This window comes from Nerophis ophidion, linkage group LG23 (genome assembly GCF_033978795.1).
Source record: "Nerophis ophidion isolate RoL-2023_Sa linkage group LG23, RoL_Noph_v1.0, whole genome shotgun sequence".
In the NCBI taxonomy this organism is placed as follows: Eukaryota; Metazoa; Chordata; class Actinopteri; order Syngnathiformes; family Syngnathidae; genus Nerophis; species Nerophis ophidion.
Genome location: NC_084633.1, coordinates 787501 through 804437, shown reverse-complemented (window position 1 = coordinate 804437; position 16937 = coordinate 787501). Strand labels below are relative to the sequence as shown.

Sequence of the window (16937 nt, the reverse complement as noted above, 5' to 3'; positions counted from 1 at the left end):
GCGTATACATACATATGTGACGTATGACGTGACAGAACGTGACTTATGTAAGAAAGTGCGTTTGCTGTCTGTGAGAAGGAGAGACAAGAAACAGCAAGGAGAGCCTGTAGTGCAGGGGTCACCAACGCGGTGCCCGTGGGCACCAGGTAGCCCGTAAGGACCAGATGAGTAGCCCGCTGGCCTGTTCTAAAAATAACTCAAATAGCAGCACTTACCAGTGAGCTGCCTCTATTTTTTTAAATTGTTTTTATTTACAAGCAAGTAGGTCTCGCTTTGCTCGACATTTTTAATTCTAAGAGAGAAAACCTCAAATAGAATTTAAAAATCCAATAAAATATTTTAAAGACTTGGTCTTCACTTGTTTAAATAAATTAATTTATTTTTTTACTTTTCTTATTAAAACTTTCAGGAAGACAATTTTAGAGAAAAAATACAACCTTAAACATGATTTTAGGATTTTTAAACACATATACCTTTTTACCATTTAAATTCCTTCCTCTTCTTTCCAGACAATTTAAATCAATGTTCAATTTTTTATTTATTTATTGTAAAGAATAATAAATACGTTTTAATTTAATTCTTCATTTTAGCTTTTTTTTTTTCTACGAAGAATATTTGTGAAATATTTCTTCAAAAATATTAATCTGGCAAATCTAGAAAATCTGTAGAATCAAATTTAAATCTTATTTTAAAGTATTTAGAATTTATTTTAAAATTTTTGTTCTGGAAAATCTAGAAGAAATAATGATTTGTCTTTGTTAGAAATATAGGTTAGTCCAATTTGTTTTTTATTCTAACAAAGTGCAGATTGGAGTTTAACCTATTTAATCTTAATCTGGAAATATGACTAATGATGTTCCATAAATTCTTTTTTTAATTTTTTCAAAAAGATTCAAATTAGCTGGTTTTTCTCTTAATTTTTTTCAGTTGAATTTTGAATTTTAAATAGTCGAAATTGAAGATAAACTATTTTTCAAAATTAAATTTTCATTTTTTTCGTGTTTTCTCCTTTTTTAAACCGTTCAATTAAGTGTTTTTTTTCATCATTTATTCTCTACAAAAAACCTTCCGTAAAAGGAAAACAAATGTAGGACGGAATGACAGACAGAAATACCAATTTTTTTAATATATATAGATTTATTTATTAAAGGTAAATTAGCTATTTCTGGCAATGTATTTAAGTGTGTATCAAACTGGTAGCCCTTTGCATTAATCAGTACCCAAGAAGTAGCTCTTGGTTTCAAAAAGGTTGGTGACCCTTGCTGTAGTGTAATGCCCGCAGCTAAAAGCAACTGCGTGAGAACGTATACTCCAATATCACGATATAGTCATTTTCTATATTGCACAGAGACAAACACGCGATACATCGAGTATATCAATATATCGCCCGGCCCTAGGTCCACGTTAATCAATTCATGGTACAAATATATACTATCAGCATAATACAGTCATCACACAAGTTAATCATCAGAGTATATACATTGAGTTATTTACAGTCCGGAGGGTGGGATTTGCTATCAGCATATTTCAGTCATCAACATTTATATCATCTGACACATTGTAACAGTGTAGGTCTCACTTCACAATTATTAACGTATTATTCTGTCTTTCTATTGATATGTGTTTAAAAAGTCTTCACTAACCGCCTTTCTGGGACCTCCCATGAAGAACTGTAAATGGACCTTTGGTAGTTCCTGAGGCAGAAGAAGACCATAGAGACGCCTAAAATAACAATACTTGAAAGAAACATTTGCACTGTCAAGTGACTGGACTTCCTCTGTCGTGGTTTTCCAATCTCATTCCAGTGCTAGAAAAATCTCACTTTGCAGAAGGGTTGACATCGACCACTGGCTCACCCGTTTCGAAGGCTGAGAACAAAAAAAACACAAAACCCTGCACGGACCTGAACACAAGATGGCAGGAGGTGGCTGTGGTGCATTGTAGTTGCATTGCATGATCTGCAAGCCCAGTGCAGTGTTTCTGCAGTGCATTACAGAGGTCTCCCAGATCAGCTCGCACCCACTACACAACCCACCTATCACAATCGACAGCACTTAATATCATATTGTTATGGTTTTTATTTGTGAATAAGATAGGGTGGTAAGCGCGATGGGACTCAGTTATGTCAATTTTAATGGAAATGACAAATAAAGATCCTTGCAAGACTTACCCCATACAAAATTTAATATTTTATTTTGTAAAATAGATGTATATTTTTATTTTTCTTCCAAGGCGATGGAGCTCCTGGTGTGTGATCTTTTGCTTACCTTGAGGACAAGTTTATGGCAGCGAGGCAGCAGCACTCATGGAGACCGTGGCCCAGCACCTGCATCCCAGCTGGCAGGTTTTCAGAATGACCTGAGTGCACTGAGAAAGCTCACACAGTCGTCCAGACAGGCGCAACATAAGGTAAACCCCATGGCAAAACATTAACCTAACATAGATGCAAATGGTTTTGGCAAAGTTCCCAGGAGCTGAAAGTCATCATTGTTTACTAGGGATGTAGGTATTGTAGATGTTGTAGTTTCAAAGTCCTTACAATAACATTGAATGGAAACTTAATGACTGTGTTTTTTTCTGGCGATTTTGCATTGGTGCATAAGCCTCACCCACCAAATTTTAGAAGAATATAATATTTTCCATATATTAGCCGCACCGGACATAAGTCGCGGATATATACGTTGTGAAATAAGTTATTTACACATAAATATTCTGTAAATGAACACGGTGGAAGAGGGGTTAGCCTCACAATACGAAGGTCCTGGGTTCGATCCTGCGCTCGGAACAGTTTGGAAGTTGAATGTTCTCCCCATGACTACGTGGGTTCCCTCCGGGTACTCTGACTTCCTCCCACCTCCAAAGACATGCACCTGGGGATAAGTTTAATGGCAAAAGTAAATTGGCCCTAGTGTGTGAATGTCAGTGTGACTGTTGTGTTGGCCCTGTGATGAGGTGACGACATGCCCAGGGTGTACGCCGCCTTCCGCCCGAATGCAGCTGAGATAGGCTCCAGCACCGCTGCGACCCAGAACGGGACAAGCGGTAGAAAATGGATGGATGAATAGGTTTATTTACATACCATAATTGTTTCCAAAAGGTGTCTGTGATACGACAGTAAAACGGCTGATCAAACAAAACAGAAGTCATCGTCATGGACCCACTAGCTGCGGAAGCTAGCTCTCCAATCAGCTAAACAGACTCAAAAACTCCACAGTGACATATTGGTGAATTTGTAAAACTGAAACATTACAAAAATAATGTCATTGTAAGTTGAAAAAGACTAACACATATACTTGTAAACATTTTAGCATATTAGCTAATGTTAACGACGCTAGCTTCATTACATAGCAATAGCACATACGGATTAAAACACTCCTACGAACACACACGGGACGGTTGAGTAAGTAAGAATTGTTTTAGTTACATTGTAAAACTTACAAATCTTCCATACGAGTATAAACACTATGGATGATTGGAAGACAAAACACACTTCTATATCTGGTTCAAAGCTTTAAACAGCAGAAAACCCTTGCAGGCATTCACCCAGCAGCACCCGCAGTAAGCAAACTTGTCCAAAAGATGGCGCCATGGCACAAACAACAACAGACCATTTAAGTGTCTTTGCATGTATTTTATGAAAACTATTTGCTTTATGGCCATCAGTGAAGAAAAATCCTTAAATTAGCCGTCCCATTTTATAAGCTGCACCCACTTAATTTTAAAAGGAAACTTTTTTTGTAGTTCTTATATTAGCCACACCGGACAATAATCCGCAGATACATACATTGTGAAATTAGTTATTTACACAGAAATATTTTGTAAATGCTTATATACAGTGGGGAAAACAAGTTATTAGTCAGCCGCCGATTTTGCACGTTCTCCCACTTAAAATGATGACAGAGGTATGTAATTTTCATCGTAGGTACACTTCAACTGTGAGAGGCAGAATGTGAAAAAAAAATCCAGGAGTTCACATTGTAGGAATTTTAAATAATTTATTTGTAAATTATGGTGGAAAATAAGTATTTGGTCACTTCAAACAAGGAAGATCTCTGGCTCTCACAGACCTGTAACTTCTTCTTTAAGAAGCTCTTCTGTCCTCCACTCGTTACCTGTATTAATGGCACTTGTTTGAACTCGTTATCTGTATAAAAGACACCTTTCCACAGCCTCAAACAGTAAGACCAAACTCCACTATGGCCAAGACCAAAGAGCTGTCAAAGGACACCAGGAAAATAATTGTAGACCTGCACCAGACTGGGAAGAGTGAATCTAAAATAGGCAAGCAACTTGGTGTGAAAAAATCAACTGTGGGAGCAATTATCAGAAAATGGAAGACATACAAGACCACTGATAAGCTCCCTCGATCTGGGGCGCCACGCAATATATCATCCCATGGGGTCAAAATGATCATGAGAACGGTGAGCAAAAATCCCAGAACCACATGGGGGGACCTGGTGAATGACCTGCAGAGAGCTGGGACCAAAGTAACAAAGGTTACCATCAGTAACACACAACGCCGACAGGAAATCAGATCCTGCAGTGCCAGACATGTCCCCCTGCTTAAGCCAGTGCATGTCCAGGCCCATCTGAAGTTTGCCAGAGAGCACATGGATGATACAGCAGAGGATTGGGAGAATGTCATGTGGTCAGATGAAACCAAAATACAACTTTTTGGTATAAACTCAAACTCGTCGTGTTTGGAGGAAGAAGAATACTGTGTTCCATCCCAAAAACACCATATCTACTGTGAAGCATGGGGGTGGAAACATCATGCTTCGGGGCTGTTTTTCTACTAAGGGGACAGGACGATTGATCCGTGTTAAGGAAAGAATGAATTGGGCCATGTATCGTGAGATTTTGAGCCAAAACCTCCTTCCATCAGTGAGAGCTTTGAATGGTTGACCAAATCCTTATTTTCCACCGTAATTTACAAATAAATTCTTTAAAATTCCTACAATGTGAATTCCTGGATTTTTTTTTCACATTCTGTCTCTCACAGTTGAAGTGTACCTATGATGAAAATTACGGACCTCTGTCATCATTTTAAGTTGGAGAACTTGCACAATCGGTGTCTGACTAAATACTTTTTTGCCCCACATGCCTTAATTGTTTCTAATCGGTGTCTGTAACACAGCAGTAAAATGGATGTTCAAACAAAACAGAAGTCATCGTCAGGGAACCACTTGCTGCACGAGGTAACTCTCCAATCAGCTACACAGACTCCACAGTGACGTTTTGGTGAATTTATTGAGGAATTTGTGGAACTAAAACACAACAAAAATAATGCCATTTTAAGTTAAAAAATACTAACACAGACACTCGTAAACCTGTTAGCATATTAGGTAATGGTAACGACGGTATCTTCATTACATTACGATAGCACCTACAAAAAATGGATTAAAACACTCCAACAAACACACTTGGGACAATTGAATAAGTAAGAATTGTTTTAGTTACATTGTTACACAGGAGTACAAACACTATGAGTTATTGGAAAACACTTGTTACAGTGGATGTTTACATTTTCACTTTCAAGACATTCAACTGTACGTTTTTAAGAATATTTTCTTCAAACATCATGTGTGTTTGTAGGAGTGTTTTAATCCATATTTGTAGGTGCTATCGAAATGTAATGGGGCTAGCGTAGTTAGCATTAGCTAACATGCTTAGCAAAAAAAGCATTCTGTATCATCACACTGCAGCTCTCTTTTTGCTAGAGACAGCGAGGGACAAAGTAGAGTCCCTAAACACGAGTACATTCTATAATAACACCACAAAAAGGCGCTAGATTTGTTTGTTTTTAATAAAACCAAAATCACAGACATTCTCAACATTCAGAGCGATAAGAGCCAATCAGCGGTGCGTGTTTAAAGCGCATGTGTGTGTGTGTGTGCGTGTGTTACGACAGCAAAGCCCTGTCTGTCTGTTATTTCACTTTATTGAAAGTTGATTGAGCTGTGTTGAAGCAGCAAAAAAAAGACATGATGTTAAATGAAGAGTTTCTGTCTGTGATAGTTGATATAATAATGTAGCTGCATCATAAAGCCTACATGAACTCCATGGTGTTCAGGAATTAATAGTCTCTCCTATTGCTATTGTACTTTTGTTTCAGCTATAGTTACATTAATCATTAGTAATGTAGCAGCCTAGTTTTGAATGGCAGGGTCCCTGTTATCACATATTGATACAAATATAACTTTTACAAAATAAAAATCAACTACAGGCTTCCCAAATGCTGTAATAAAATAAGCATGATGAGTTGACAAGAAACTGTTTAATATTGCTTTTTTTATATGTAGAAGAAAGAAAAGTTTTGTCATTCAATTTAATCTGAGCAACAATGTGAGGCAGTTTGATGTTGATTAACAGTTTGTTTATTGAAGCAAATATCCAAATAAGAAACGATTTAGACAGATTTAGATTTAGATTTATTGGTCCACGTTGGGGAAATTCATTTTCACTGCCGTACATTTAAACATATAGACATTACACGTCACAAAACAAAAATAACAAAACATGACCAACACATTTGCAGGTATTTAAAAGTGTCAACTGTTTTAACTGTGTGTGTTTATGATGATGGGGTGCTGAGGTGAGGGGGGGTTGAACCATATTTCTTCTGTTTTATTGACATTGATTTCCAGATAACTGGCTGTTCATGAATCTGAAATGTTTGACTGTGTTATGATAGTCCAGGATGGATTGACTGTTGGAGAGGAGTGCGAGAATGGCTGTGTCATCTGAGTATTTTAAGTATGTTTTGGTGGGTGAGATGCTACTGCACTCATTGGTGTAGAATGTGTACAGGAAAGGGCTCAACACACATCCCTGTGGGACCCCGGTGTTGATGGTAAGCATCGAGGATGTGTTTGAGCCCACCCTTACTGCTTACAGTCGGTAGGTGAGGAAGTTGTGGGTGAGGTGGATCAGCTGAGGGGTGATGTTGAGCTGCCTCTACACCTGGCTGTTATCTACCGCCCCCCAGGGCCCTATTGGGACTTTATTAATGAATTCTCAGAGTTCGTTGCTGATCTAGTGACACACGCCGATAATATAATCATAATGGGGGACTTTAATATCCATATGAATACCCCATCGGACCCACCGTGCGTAGCGCTCCAGACTGTAATTGATAGCTGTGGTCTCACACAAATAATAAATGAACCCACGCATTGCAACGGTAATACGATAGACCTAGTGCTTGTCAGGGGCATCACCGTTTCCAAAGTTACGATACTCCCGTATACTAAAGTATTGTCTGATCATTACCTTATAAAATTCGAGGTTCAGACGCATGTTCGTCAAACTAATAATAATAATAACTGCTATAGCAGCCGCAACATTAATACAGCCACAACGACAACTCTTGCTGACCTACTGCCCTCGGTAATGGCACCATTCCCAAAGTATGTGGGCTCTATTGATAACCTCACTAACAACTTTAACGACGCCCTGCGCGAAACCATTGATAACATAGCACCGCTAAAGTTAAAAAAGGCTCCAAAAAAGCGCACCCCGTGGTTTACAGAAGAAACTAGAGCTCAGAAATTATTATGTAGAAAGCTGGAACGCAAATGGCGCACGACTAAACTTGAGGTGCACCATCAAGCATGGAGTGATGGTTTAATAACTTATAAACACATGCTTACCTTAGCTAAAGCTAAATATTACTCAAATCTCATCCACCGTAGTAAAAACGATCCTAAATTTTTGTTTAGTACGGTAGCATCGCTAACCCAACAAGGGACTCCTTCCAGTAGCTCAACCCACTCAGCTGATGACTTTATGCAATTCTTTAGTAAGAAAATTGAAGTCATTAGAAAGGAGATTAAAGACAATGCGTCCCAGCTACAACGGGGTTCTATTAACACTGACACGATTGTATATACGGCGGATACTACCCTCCAAAATACTTTCTCTCGTTTTGAGGAAATAACATTAGAGGAATTGTTACAACGTGTAAATGGAATAAAACAGACAACATGTTTACTTGACCCTCTTCCTGGGAAACTGATCAAGGAGCTCTTTGTATTATTAGGTCCATCAGTGCTAAATATTATAAACTTATCACTCTCCTCGGGCACTGTTCCCCTAGCATTCAAAAAAGCGGTTATTCATCCTCTTCTTAAAAGACCTAACCTCGATCCTGACCTCATGGTAAATTACCGACCGGTGTCTCACCTTCCCTTTATTTCAAAAATCCTTGAAAAAATTGTTGCGGAGCAGTTAAATGAACACTTAGCGTCTAACAATCTATGTGAAACCTTTCAATCCGGTTTCAGGGCAAATCACTCCACGGAGACAGCCCTCGCAAAAATGACTAATGATCTATTGCTAACGATGGATTCTGATGCGTCATCTATGTTGCTGCTCCTCGATCTTAGCGCTGCTTTCGATACCGTCGATCATAACATTTTATTAGAACGTATCAAAACACGAATTGGTATGTCAGACTTAGCCCTGTCTTGGTTTAACTCTTATCTTACTGATAGGATGCAGTGTGTCTCCCATAACAATGTGACCTCGGACTACGTTAAGGTAACGTGTGGAGTTCCCCAGGGTTCGGTCCTTGGCCCTGCACTCTTCAGCATCTACATGCTGCCGCTAGGTGACATCATACGCAAATACGGTATTAGCTTTCACTGTTATGCTGATGACACCCAACTCTACATGCCCCTAAAGCTGACCAACACGCCGGATTGTAGTCAGCTGGAGGCATGTCTTAATGAAATTAAACAATGGATGTCCGCTAACTTTTTGCAACTCAACGCCAAAAAAACGGAAATGCTGATTATCGGTCCTGCTAGACACCGAACTCTATTTAATAATACAACTCTAACATTTGACAACCAAACAATTAAACAAGGCGACACGGTAAAGAATCTGGGTGTTATCTTCGACCCAACTCTCTCCTTTGAGGCACACATTAAAAGCGTTACTAAAACGGCCTTCTTTCATCTCCGTAATATCGCTAAAATTCGCTCCATTCTGTCCACTAAAGACGCTGAGATCATTATCCATGCGTTTGTTACGTCTCGCCTCGACTACTGTAACGTATTATTTTCGGGTCTCCCCATGTCTAGCATTAAAAGATTACAGTTGGTACAAAATGCGGCTGCTAGACTTTTGACAAGAACAAGAAAGTTTGATCACATTACGCCTGTACTGGCTCACCTGCACTGGCTTCCTGTGCACTTAAGATGTGACTTTAAGGTTTTACTACTTACGTATAAAATACTACACGGTCTAGCTCCATCTTATCTTGCCGATTGTATTGTACCATATGTCCCGGCAAGAAATCTGCGTTCAAAGGACTCCGGCTTATTAGTGATTCCCAAAGCCCAAAAAAAGTCTGCGGGCTATAGAGCATTTTCCGTTCGGGCTCCAGTACTCTGGAATGCCCTCCCGGTAACAGTTCGCGATGCCACCTCAGTAGAAGCATTTAAGTCTCACCTTAAAACTCATTTGTATACTCTAGCCTTTAAATAGACTCCCTTTTTAGACCAGTTGATCTGCCGTTTCTTTTCTTTTTCTTCTATGTCCCACTCTCCCGTGTGGAGGGGGTCCGGTCCGATCCGGTGGCCATGTACTGCTCGCCTGTGTATCGGCTGGGGACATCTCTGCGCTGCTGGTCCGCCTACGCTTGGGATGGTTTCCTGCTGGCTCCGCTGTGAACGGGACTCTCGCTGCTGTGTCTTGGATCCTCTTTGGACTGGACTCTCGCGACTGTGTTGTATCCATTGTGGATTGAACTTTGAACTTTCACAGTATCATGTTGGATCCGCTCGACATCCATTGCTTTCCTCCTCTCTAAGGTTCTCATAGTCATCATTGTCACCGACGTCCCACTGGGTCATTATTGTCACCAATGTCCCACTGGGTGTGAGTTTTCCTACCGAGGATGTCGTGGTGGTTTGTGCAGCCCTTTGAGACACTAGTGATTTAGGGCTATATAAGTAAACATTGATTGATTGATTGATGGTGTAGTTTCCGGATCAGTAGATGCTTCTGTAGGGAGTTGAAGGCGGAGCTGAAGTCCACAAAGAGTATCCTGGCAAAGTTGCCTGGGTAGTCCAGATGCTGAAGGAGGGGATGCAGTAGGCAAGCCACAACATCCTCTGTGCCCCTCCTGGCCCTGTAGGAAAATTGGACTAATTGGTTCCAGCTTTGACAAAAATACATTTTTTATTAAAGGTTTTTGCACTTTGAACCCAGTATGAAGCGATATTCTGTACTGAATATCAAACAAACATAGCAAGGGGGTGGTGGATCAACTTAAGTACCGTTATCTCTTTATTAAGTCAAAACTACAGCAAAGAGCCCTGCTGACACGCACCCACAATCAGCCTCGGGATGCACTCAGTTTGAAATCCCAAGACTCTTTAACAGCCAGGTCTCTGCAGGGACTAAGAATAAAACATAAAATCCACTTTACCTTTCAGTGAATCTGGCTAACATGTACAGTGCGGTATGTATTTTCCTATAGGTGTTCCTCCATGAGACCACAGTGAGGCTGATGGCCGGAGCCTGTCCCACAAGGACACACCAGCTGCTGGATCACAACCTGCGACGTAGAACACAGGGCTCCTGCGCTGCAGGTAAAGAACATGTCATGTCTGCTTTAGTTTAAGAATTGCCTTTGCTTGACATGCGTTCGCATAATCCGTACCTGTTCTTCTGCAGTTCCCTAAATGAGGAGACGTTATATCAAACAACTAAGGACCAAACAGAACATTTTGTTTCGAAAATATTCAATATGCATTGTGTACGGGACAGTCATGTCACATTAGAAAACCTTACAAATAGTCGGATATCTCAAAACTGTTTAACACTTCACATACTTGCCAGGTCGCTTGGGTATCTTTGAGCATGTTGAAGAATCTGCTCTATGAAAGCAACATTGATAACGAAGTCGGCTCTCAGGGGCAGCAGCCTATGGAGGGAAGCCCAGACCCTCCTTTCCCCAGCCACTTTGTCCAGCTCTTTCCGGGGAATCCCGAGGCGTTCCCAGGCCAGCCTGGAGACATAGTCTTCCCCGTGGCCTCCTACCGGTCGGACGTGCCCGAAACACCTTCCTAGGGAGGCGTTCCGGTGGCATCCTGACCAGATGCCCGAACCACCTCATCTGGCTCCTCTCGATGTGGAGGAGCAGCGGCTTTACTTTGAGCTCGTCCCGAATGGCAGAGCTTCTCGCCCTATCTCTAAGGGAGAGCCCCGCCACCCGGCGGAGGAAACTAATTTCGGCCACTTGTACCCGTGATCTCGTCCTTTTGGTCATAACCCAAAGCTCGTGACCATAGGTGAGGATGGGAATGTAGATTGACTGGTAAATTGAGAGGTGTGCCTTCCAGCCCAGCTCCTTCTTCACCACAACGCATCGATACAGCGTCTGCATTACTGAAGACGCTGCACCGATCCGCCTGTCAATCTCACGATCCACTCTTCCCTCACTCGTGAACAAAATTCCGAGGTATTTGAACTCCTCCACTTGGGGCAGGGTCTTCTCCCCAACCCGAGTTGGCACTCCACCTTTTTCCTGGCGAGAATCATGGACTCGGACTTGGAGGTGCTGATTGTCATCCCAGTCGCTTCACACTCGGCTACGAACCGATCCAGTGAGAGCTGAAGATCCTGGCCAGATGAATTCATCAGAACCTCATCATCTGCAAAAAGCAAAAACCTAATTCTGCAGCCTCCAAACCGGATCCCCTCAACGCCTTGACTGCGCCTAGAAATTCTGTCCGTAAAAGTTATGAACAGAATCGGTGACAAAGGGCAGCTTGGCAGAGTACAACCCTCACTGGAAATGTGTCCGACTTACTGCCGGCAATGCGGTGCAAGCTCTGACACTGATCGTATAGGGAGCAGACCGCCACAATCAGACATACTCTCTGAGCACTCCCCACAGGACTTCCCGAGGGACACGGTTGAATGCCTTTTTTAAGTCCACAAAGCACATGTAGACTGGTTGGGCAAACTCCCATGCACCCTCAGGGACCCTGCCGAGAGTAAAGAGCTGTTCCACATTTCCACGACCGGGACGAAAACCACACTGTTCCTCCTGAATCCGAACTTCGACTATCTGGCGTAGTCTCCTCTCCAGTACACCTGAATAGACCTTACCGGGAAGGCTGAGGAGTGTGATCCCACGATAGTTGGAACACACCCTCCGGTTACCCTTCTTAAAGAGAGGAACCACCACCCCGGTCTGCCAATCCAGAGTTCACGAAATGCTGCAGAGTCTTGTCAACCAAGACAGCCCCACAGCATCCAGAGCCTTAAGGAACTCCGGGTGGATCTCGTCTACTCCTCGTCTACATAGCGGACTTATTATTGATATATACGGGGGGATAAGTGGAGATGTTGTACCGGGGCCCCTGGGCTTTTGTAAAGTTTGAAAAAAAAAGAAGTATTTAATTAAAATATGTCATATAAAAAAAGTACAATTTATATAGCAGGGAAAGTTCAATAATAAGGTTGTTGTAATCAAATTAAGAATATCTAAGGTTTTGTTCATACTGCAGGTCAATTCCACCTTTTTTTTTTCCCGTACGTGACTTGTATCGGATTTTTTCACATCAGTGTGAACAGTGCAATTCCAAATTATTCGTATCCGACCCTGGCCTCCTTTGTATCCTTGAAGTTGTCATAATGCGCCCGTAAGGAGACATATTAGAACTGAAGCCAAGTTTACTTCCTGTGCGTGCGGCGTCACAACAGGTCAGGTTGCATTCACATCAGAAATCTAATTTTTTTTGGTAACGTGAACGGCCACTTAAAAGATCGGATTTAACAGAACATTTTGAATTACACCGACCGACCCTGCAGTTTAAACATAGCCTGAAACTACCTACACCCCCCTTTCAAAAATGCAAATGGTTCGTCCCACTTGGGTAGCGGCAAACCGGCTTGGAACACTTCACTCAACATGGATGTCATCAAAGCTCCCCTTTAACATTCACACACAGTACCAACATGTTGGAACAAGGATGAGCTGATAGAAAAAAGGTAAAAATATAATAAATCTATTTTAAAAATGTAATAAATCTATCTGTGGCAGCATAAGAGAAAGTTAAGTTTCACTTATACCGCTCATTGCACAAAGACCCTTGATTAAAGTTAGAAAGATACTTTTTTTTAAAGACAGTGGGACTAATAATTGTATAATCATGGTAAATAACTTTGTATTTTTGTAATTCGTATAATCCACTGATGAAATCCTGCGTGAATCCGCTAATCTCTACTTCACACTCTGAAGTCAAGGAAAACTCGACATATTTATAACCGAGTGGTTATATGATTATGTAAAACCATATTTTGGCCACTTTATAATTAATTTGTTTGCACTTTTTTTGTGAAGAATTTTAGATTTTTTTTTTTTATTCAAAACCAATTTAAAAAGTCAAAAACCGAATTAACGTTTCAACCATATGCTTGCAATAATTATTTTTTTAGTGCTGGTAAACGTACCAAGTAGGGATGCTCAAAAAACAGCCATCCCAAAAATACGTCTGTTCATATATGTATCTGATTAAGCATTGAAATACCTGTCTGATAACCTTAATGTAATCCAAGGAGCTTGGTGATTGTGTTGTCCAGAGTGCTGATGCAAATAAATGTACCGTATTTTTCGAATTATAAGTCGTTCCGGAGTATGCGTCGCACCGGCCGATGCATAATAAAGAAGGAAAAAAACATATATACGTCGCACTGTTGTATAAGTCACATTTTGGGGGGAAATGTATTTGATAAAATCCAACACCAAGAATAGACATTTGAAAGGCAATTTAAAATAAATAAAGAATAGTGAACAACAGGCTGAATAAGTATACGTTATATGACACATAAATAAACAACTGAGAAGGTGCCTGCTATGTTAACGTAACATATTCTGGTAAGAGTCATTCAAATAACTATAACATATAGAACATGCTATACGTTTACCAAACAATTTGTCACTCCTAATCGATAAATCCAATGAAATCTTCTTCCTCGATGTTGCTTTTGAACAACACTGCCAATTCTAAAGGTATGCGCCGCTTCCTTTTGTTGTTTTCTGCTGCATATTTCACTACGTCCAGCTCGTAATCTGCAGTACATGATTTCCTTTTCGGTCCAATTTTTGTTCGGCCCTTCTCAGTTTTTATAAGTTATCGCCAACGATGAAATGATCCCTTTTAATAGCTACAGCAGTAGCATATAGCAGTTAGCATTCTATGACACACAATGCACTTCTGCCATGACCCTCCCCCACCGAATTCTTATTGGTTGACGTGTATGTGACGATTGCTTGTGTGTGTGACGATTGCTGACATTTTCTCTGTGTCTTCCGCGAATGAGATGAATAATATTATTTGATATTGTGTAATCTGCAGTACATGATTTTCTTTTCGGTCCAATTTTTGTTCGGCCCTTCTCAGTTTTTATATGTTATCGCCAACGATGAAATGATCCCTTTTAATAGCTACGGCAGTAGCATATAGCAGTTAGCATTCCATGACCCACAATGCACTTCTGCACTTCTACCCTCCCCCGCCGAATTCTTATTGGTTGACGTGTATGTGACGATTGCTGACGTGTATGTGACGATTGCTGACGTGTATGTGACGATTGCTGACGTGTGTGACGATTGCTGACATTTTCTTCGTCTCTTCCGCGAATTAGATAAACGATATTTGATATTTTACGGTAATGTGTTAATAATTTCACATATAAGTCACTCCGGCGTATATGTCGCACCCCCGCCCAAACTATGAAAAAAACTGCGATTTATAGCAGAAAAATACGGTAACTGATTGAGCATTGAAATACGTGTCTTTTTCCCTCCGATTAAATAACAAACACGTGCCAAGGTGGGACAGAGCCGAGGTCTTCGGGAGTGGGATGGGCGCCCCTTAGTAGTCTATTGTATGGGGGCCCATAATTTGGCGCTATGCCCCTGGATATGGAAAGCTTGATAGTTCTTTGGCTTCCTCCGCCCAATAATCCACAAGGATTAATATTGCTTTATCTATTCATCAGTTTTTTTAATGACCGCATTTGAAGTCCCTTATGTGTTGGGTGTACAGTGTGAGTCACTCAAGTGTTGATCCACACGAATACAGCAGAATCTAAACGTTTCCTCTTCTTCCCGCTGTTGCCAGAGGGCGAGAGGGAGCGCGCTCATGCCATCTTGCTGGCCTGCCGCCACCTGCCCATACCCCTGTTGGCCCCGCCAGGGCACCGCGCCCACCTGCTGAACGAGGCCAAGCGCACCCTGGAGCGGGTGGGAGATCGCCGATCCCTACAGGATTGTCAGCAGATCCTGTTGCGCCTGAGCGGCGGCACGAGCATCGCTGCATCCTAAACACACACGCACACACACACAGTTGAACTCCTTCATTTACAGCATGTAAATAATAGAAATCAAATCATGTGCAGCTGCTTGAATTGCTCTGCTCTAGCACAGTGGCGCCACCGTTTGGTCATTGGTGGTACAACACTAGCTGCTTTTTAAAATAACAAGGGAATATCAGGTGAAGTGATCTCGGAGTTAAAAAAGGGAGTGGTGTGATAAAAAAAAATTTTGAAATTAATAAATAGCTGTTGATACCAAGCTGCAGGATAATCAGCTTGACTTTATAAAGTCAAAGTTTGCAGGCTTTTGTTTTGAAGGGCTGTACACGGCGTAAACAGAGAGGCTCAGCGCAAAGTAGTGTCATGTCTACCTCACACACAGTACAATATACTGTGGGGAAAAATAACTTTAACTTGGAGGATGTTAAAGGTGCAATGTTCTATTAATCTCTCTGAGGGACTTTTTTTTTCTTCATAAAGAGTGAATGATGGGCCCCATTGTAATTGTTGTTTTTTCCTCTAAACGTTTGAACACCTTTTTGAGGCTCTTAACCATCCCAGCAAGTCCCCGCATTTCGCAGGCGCGTCAGGTACGGTGAAAAGTGAAAATACAATTTCGAAATTGGCTCTCTAGCACCACCCACCAGTTTTGCATGTTGGCACCAAAATCGTACGTAAAAGTCTCAAAAACCCGTACTTGAAAATGAACAGGAAGTCGGCCATCTTGGTTTTTGATCTGCCGTTTTTCAACAAAAAACAAGGGTCGTGCTTTAACTAATTCCTCCTTGAGACTTTGACGAAATGAGTTGCGGTAAAAATGACTACACACATAGGTGATGATGAATTGCAAACAAATTTTGCCTACGCCATAGGATGTGGGCATGACACGGCGCCAAACATTGCTCCGATAATTCGCCACAAAACACGAAACGTTAATAACTCGGCTCCACATATTTAAATCTTGATCTTATTTGGTAGACGTGATGATGACACCCTGAAGTGCCCAATGTTCCTACTGGCTTGTAGTGCACTTGAGCTGATCAGAGACAGATACTAAACTGATGGGTGAAGATAAATTGTAAAAAATATTTTGCAAATGCACGAAAAGTCCCCACATTTTGCAGGCGCGTCAGGTACGGCGAAAATGTATATGTTTTTGGGGTTCCTAAATTGAAATTTAAAAATCCGCTCTCCTTCGCCATGTTTTTATGATTAGAAAAAGAAAAAAAAAGCCACTCCTACGAGTTTCACGTATTGACACGAAAATTGTAACAAACGTCCATCAGGATGGGACGCACAAAAAAGTCTCTGAATCCCATACCTGAAAACGAACAGGAAGTCGGCCATCTTGGTTTTCGTTTGCCATCATTCGTCGAAAAAAGGGGTCACACTTTAATGAACTTTTCCTCGGAACTTTGGCGTAATGAGTCGGGGTTACAATTACAGACACTACACATAGAGGTGATGATAAATTGAAAACTATTTTTTCCTACGCCATATGTGGGCGTGGCATGGCGCCAAACTTTGATCTAATAGTTCGCCACGAAACGTTTACTCGGTTTCACAAGTTCAAATCTTGATCCTTATTGCTAAAGAGG

General features: G+C 41.2%; 1 protein-coding gene and 1 non-coding gene across 3 annotated transcripts in view; both read left to right on the top strand.

The window, feature by feature from the left end:
* The window catches only part of srebf2 (sterol regulatory element binding transcription factor 2), an 88317-nt gene that overhangs the window by 70337 nt on the left and 1043 nt on the right, over nt 1-16937 (top strand). For both annotated transcript variants that reach the window (XM_061884800.1, XM_061884798.1), the window contains 3 exons: nt 2233-2409; nt 10490-10601; nt 15147-16937. The exon at nt 15147-16937 is cut by the window's right edge and continues 1043 nt beyond it. In XM_061884800.1, the coding sequence (XP_061740784.1) occupies nt 2233-2409; nt 10490-10601; nt 15147-15349 (492 nt within the window). In that variant the 3' untranslated portion in view covers nt 15350-16937. The remainder of the gene's footprint in view (nt 1-2232; nt 2410-10489; nt 10602-15146) is intronic.
* LOC133541895 (small nucleolar RNA SNORA35) lies at nt 1751-1880 on the top strand. The gene has a single exon (XR_009804007.1). It is a non-coding gene; the product is annotated as a small nucleolar RNA SNORA35 (small nucleolar RNA).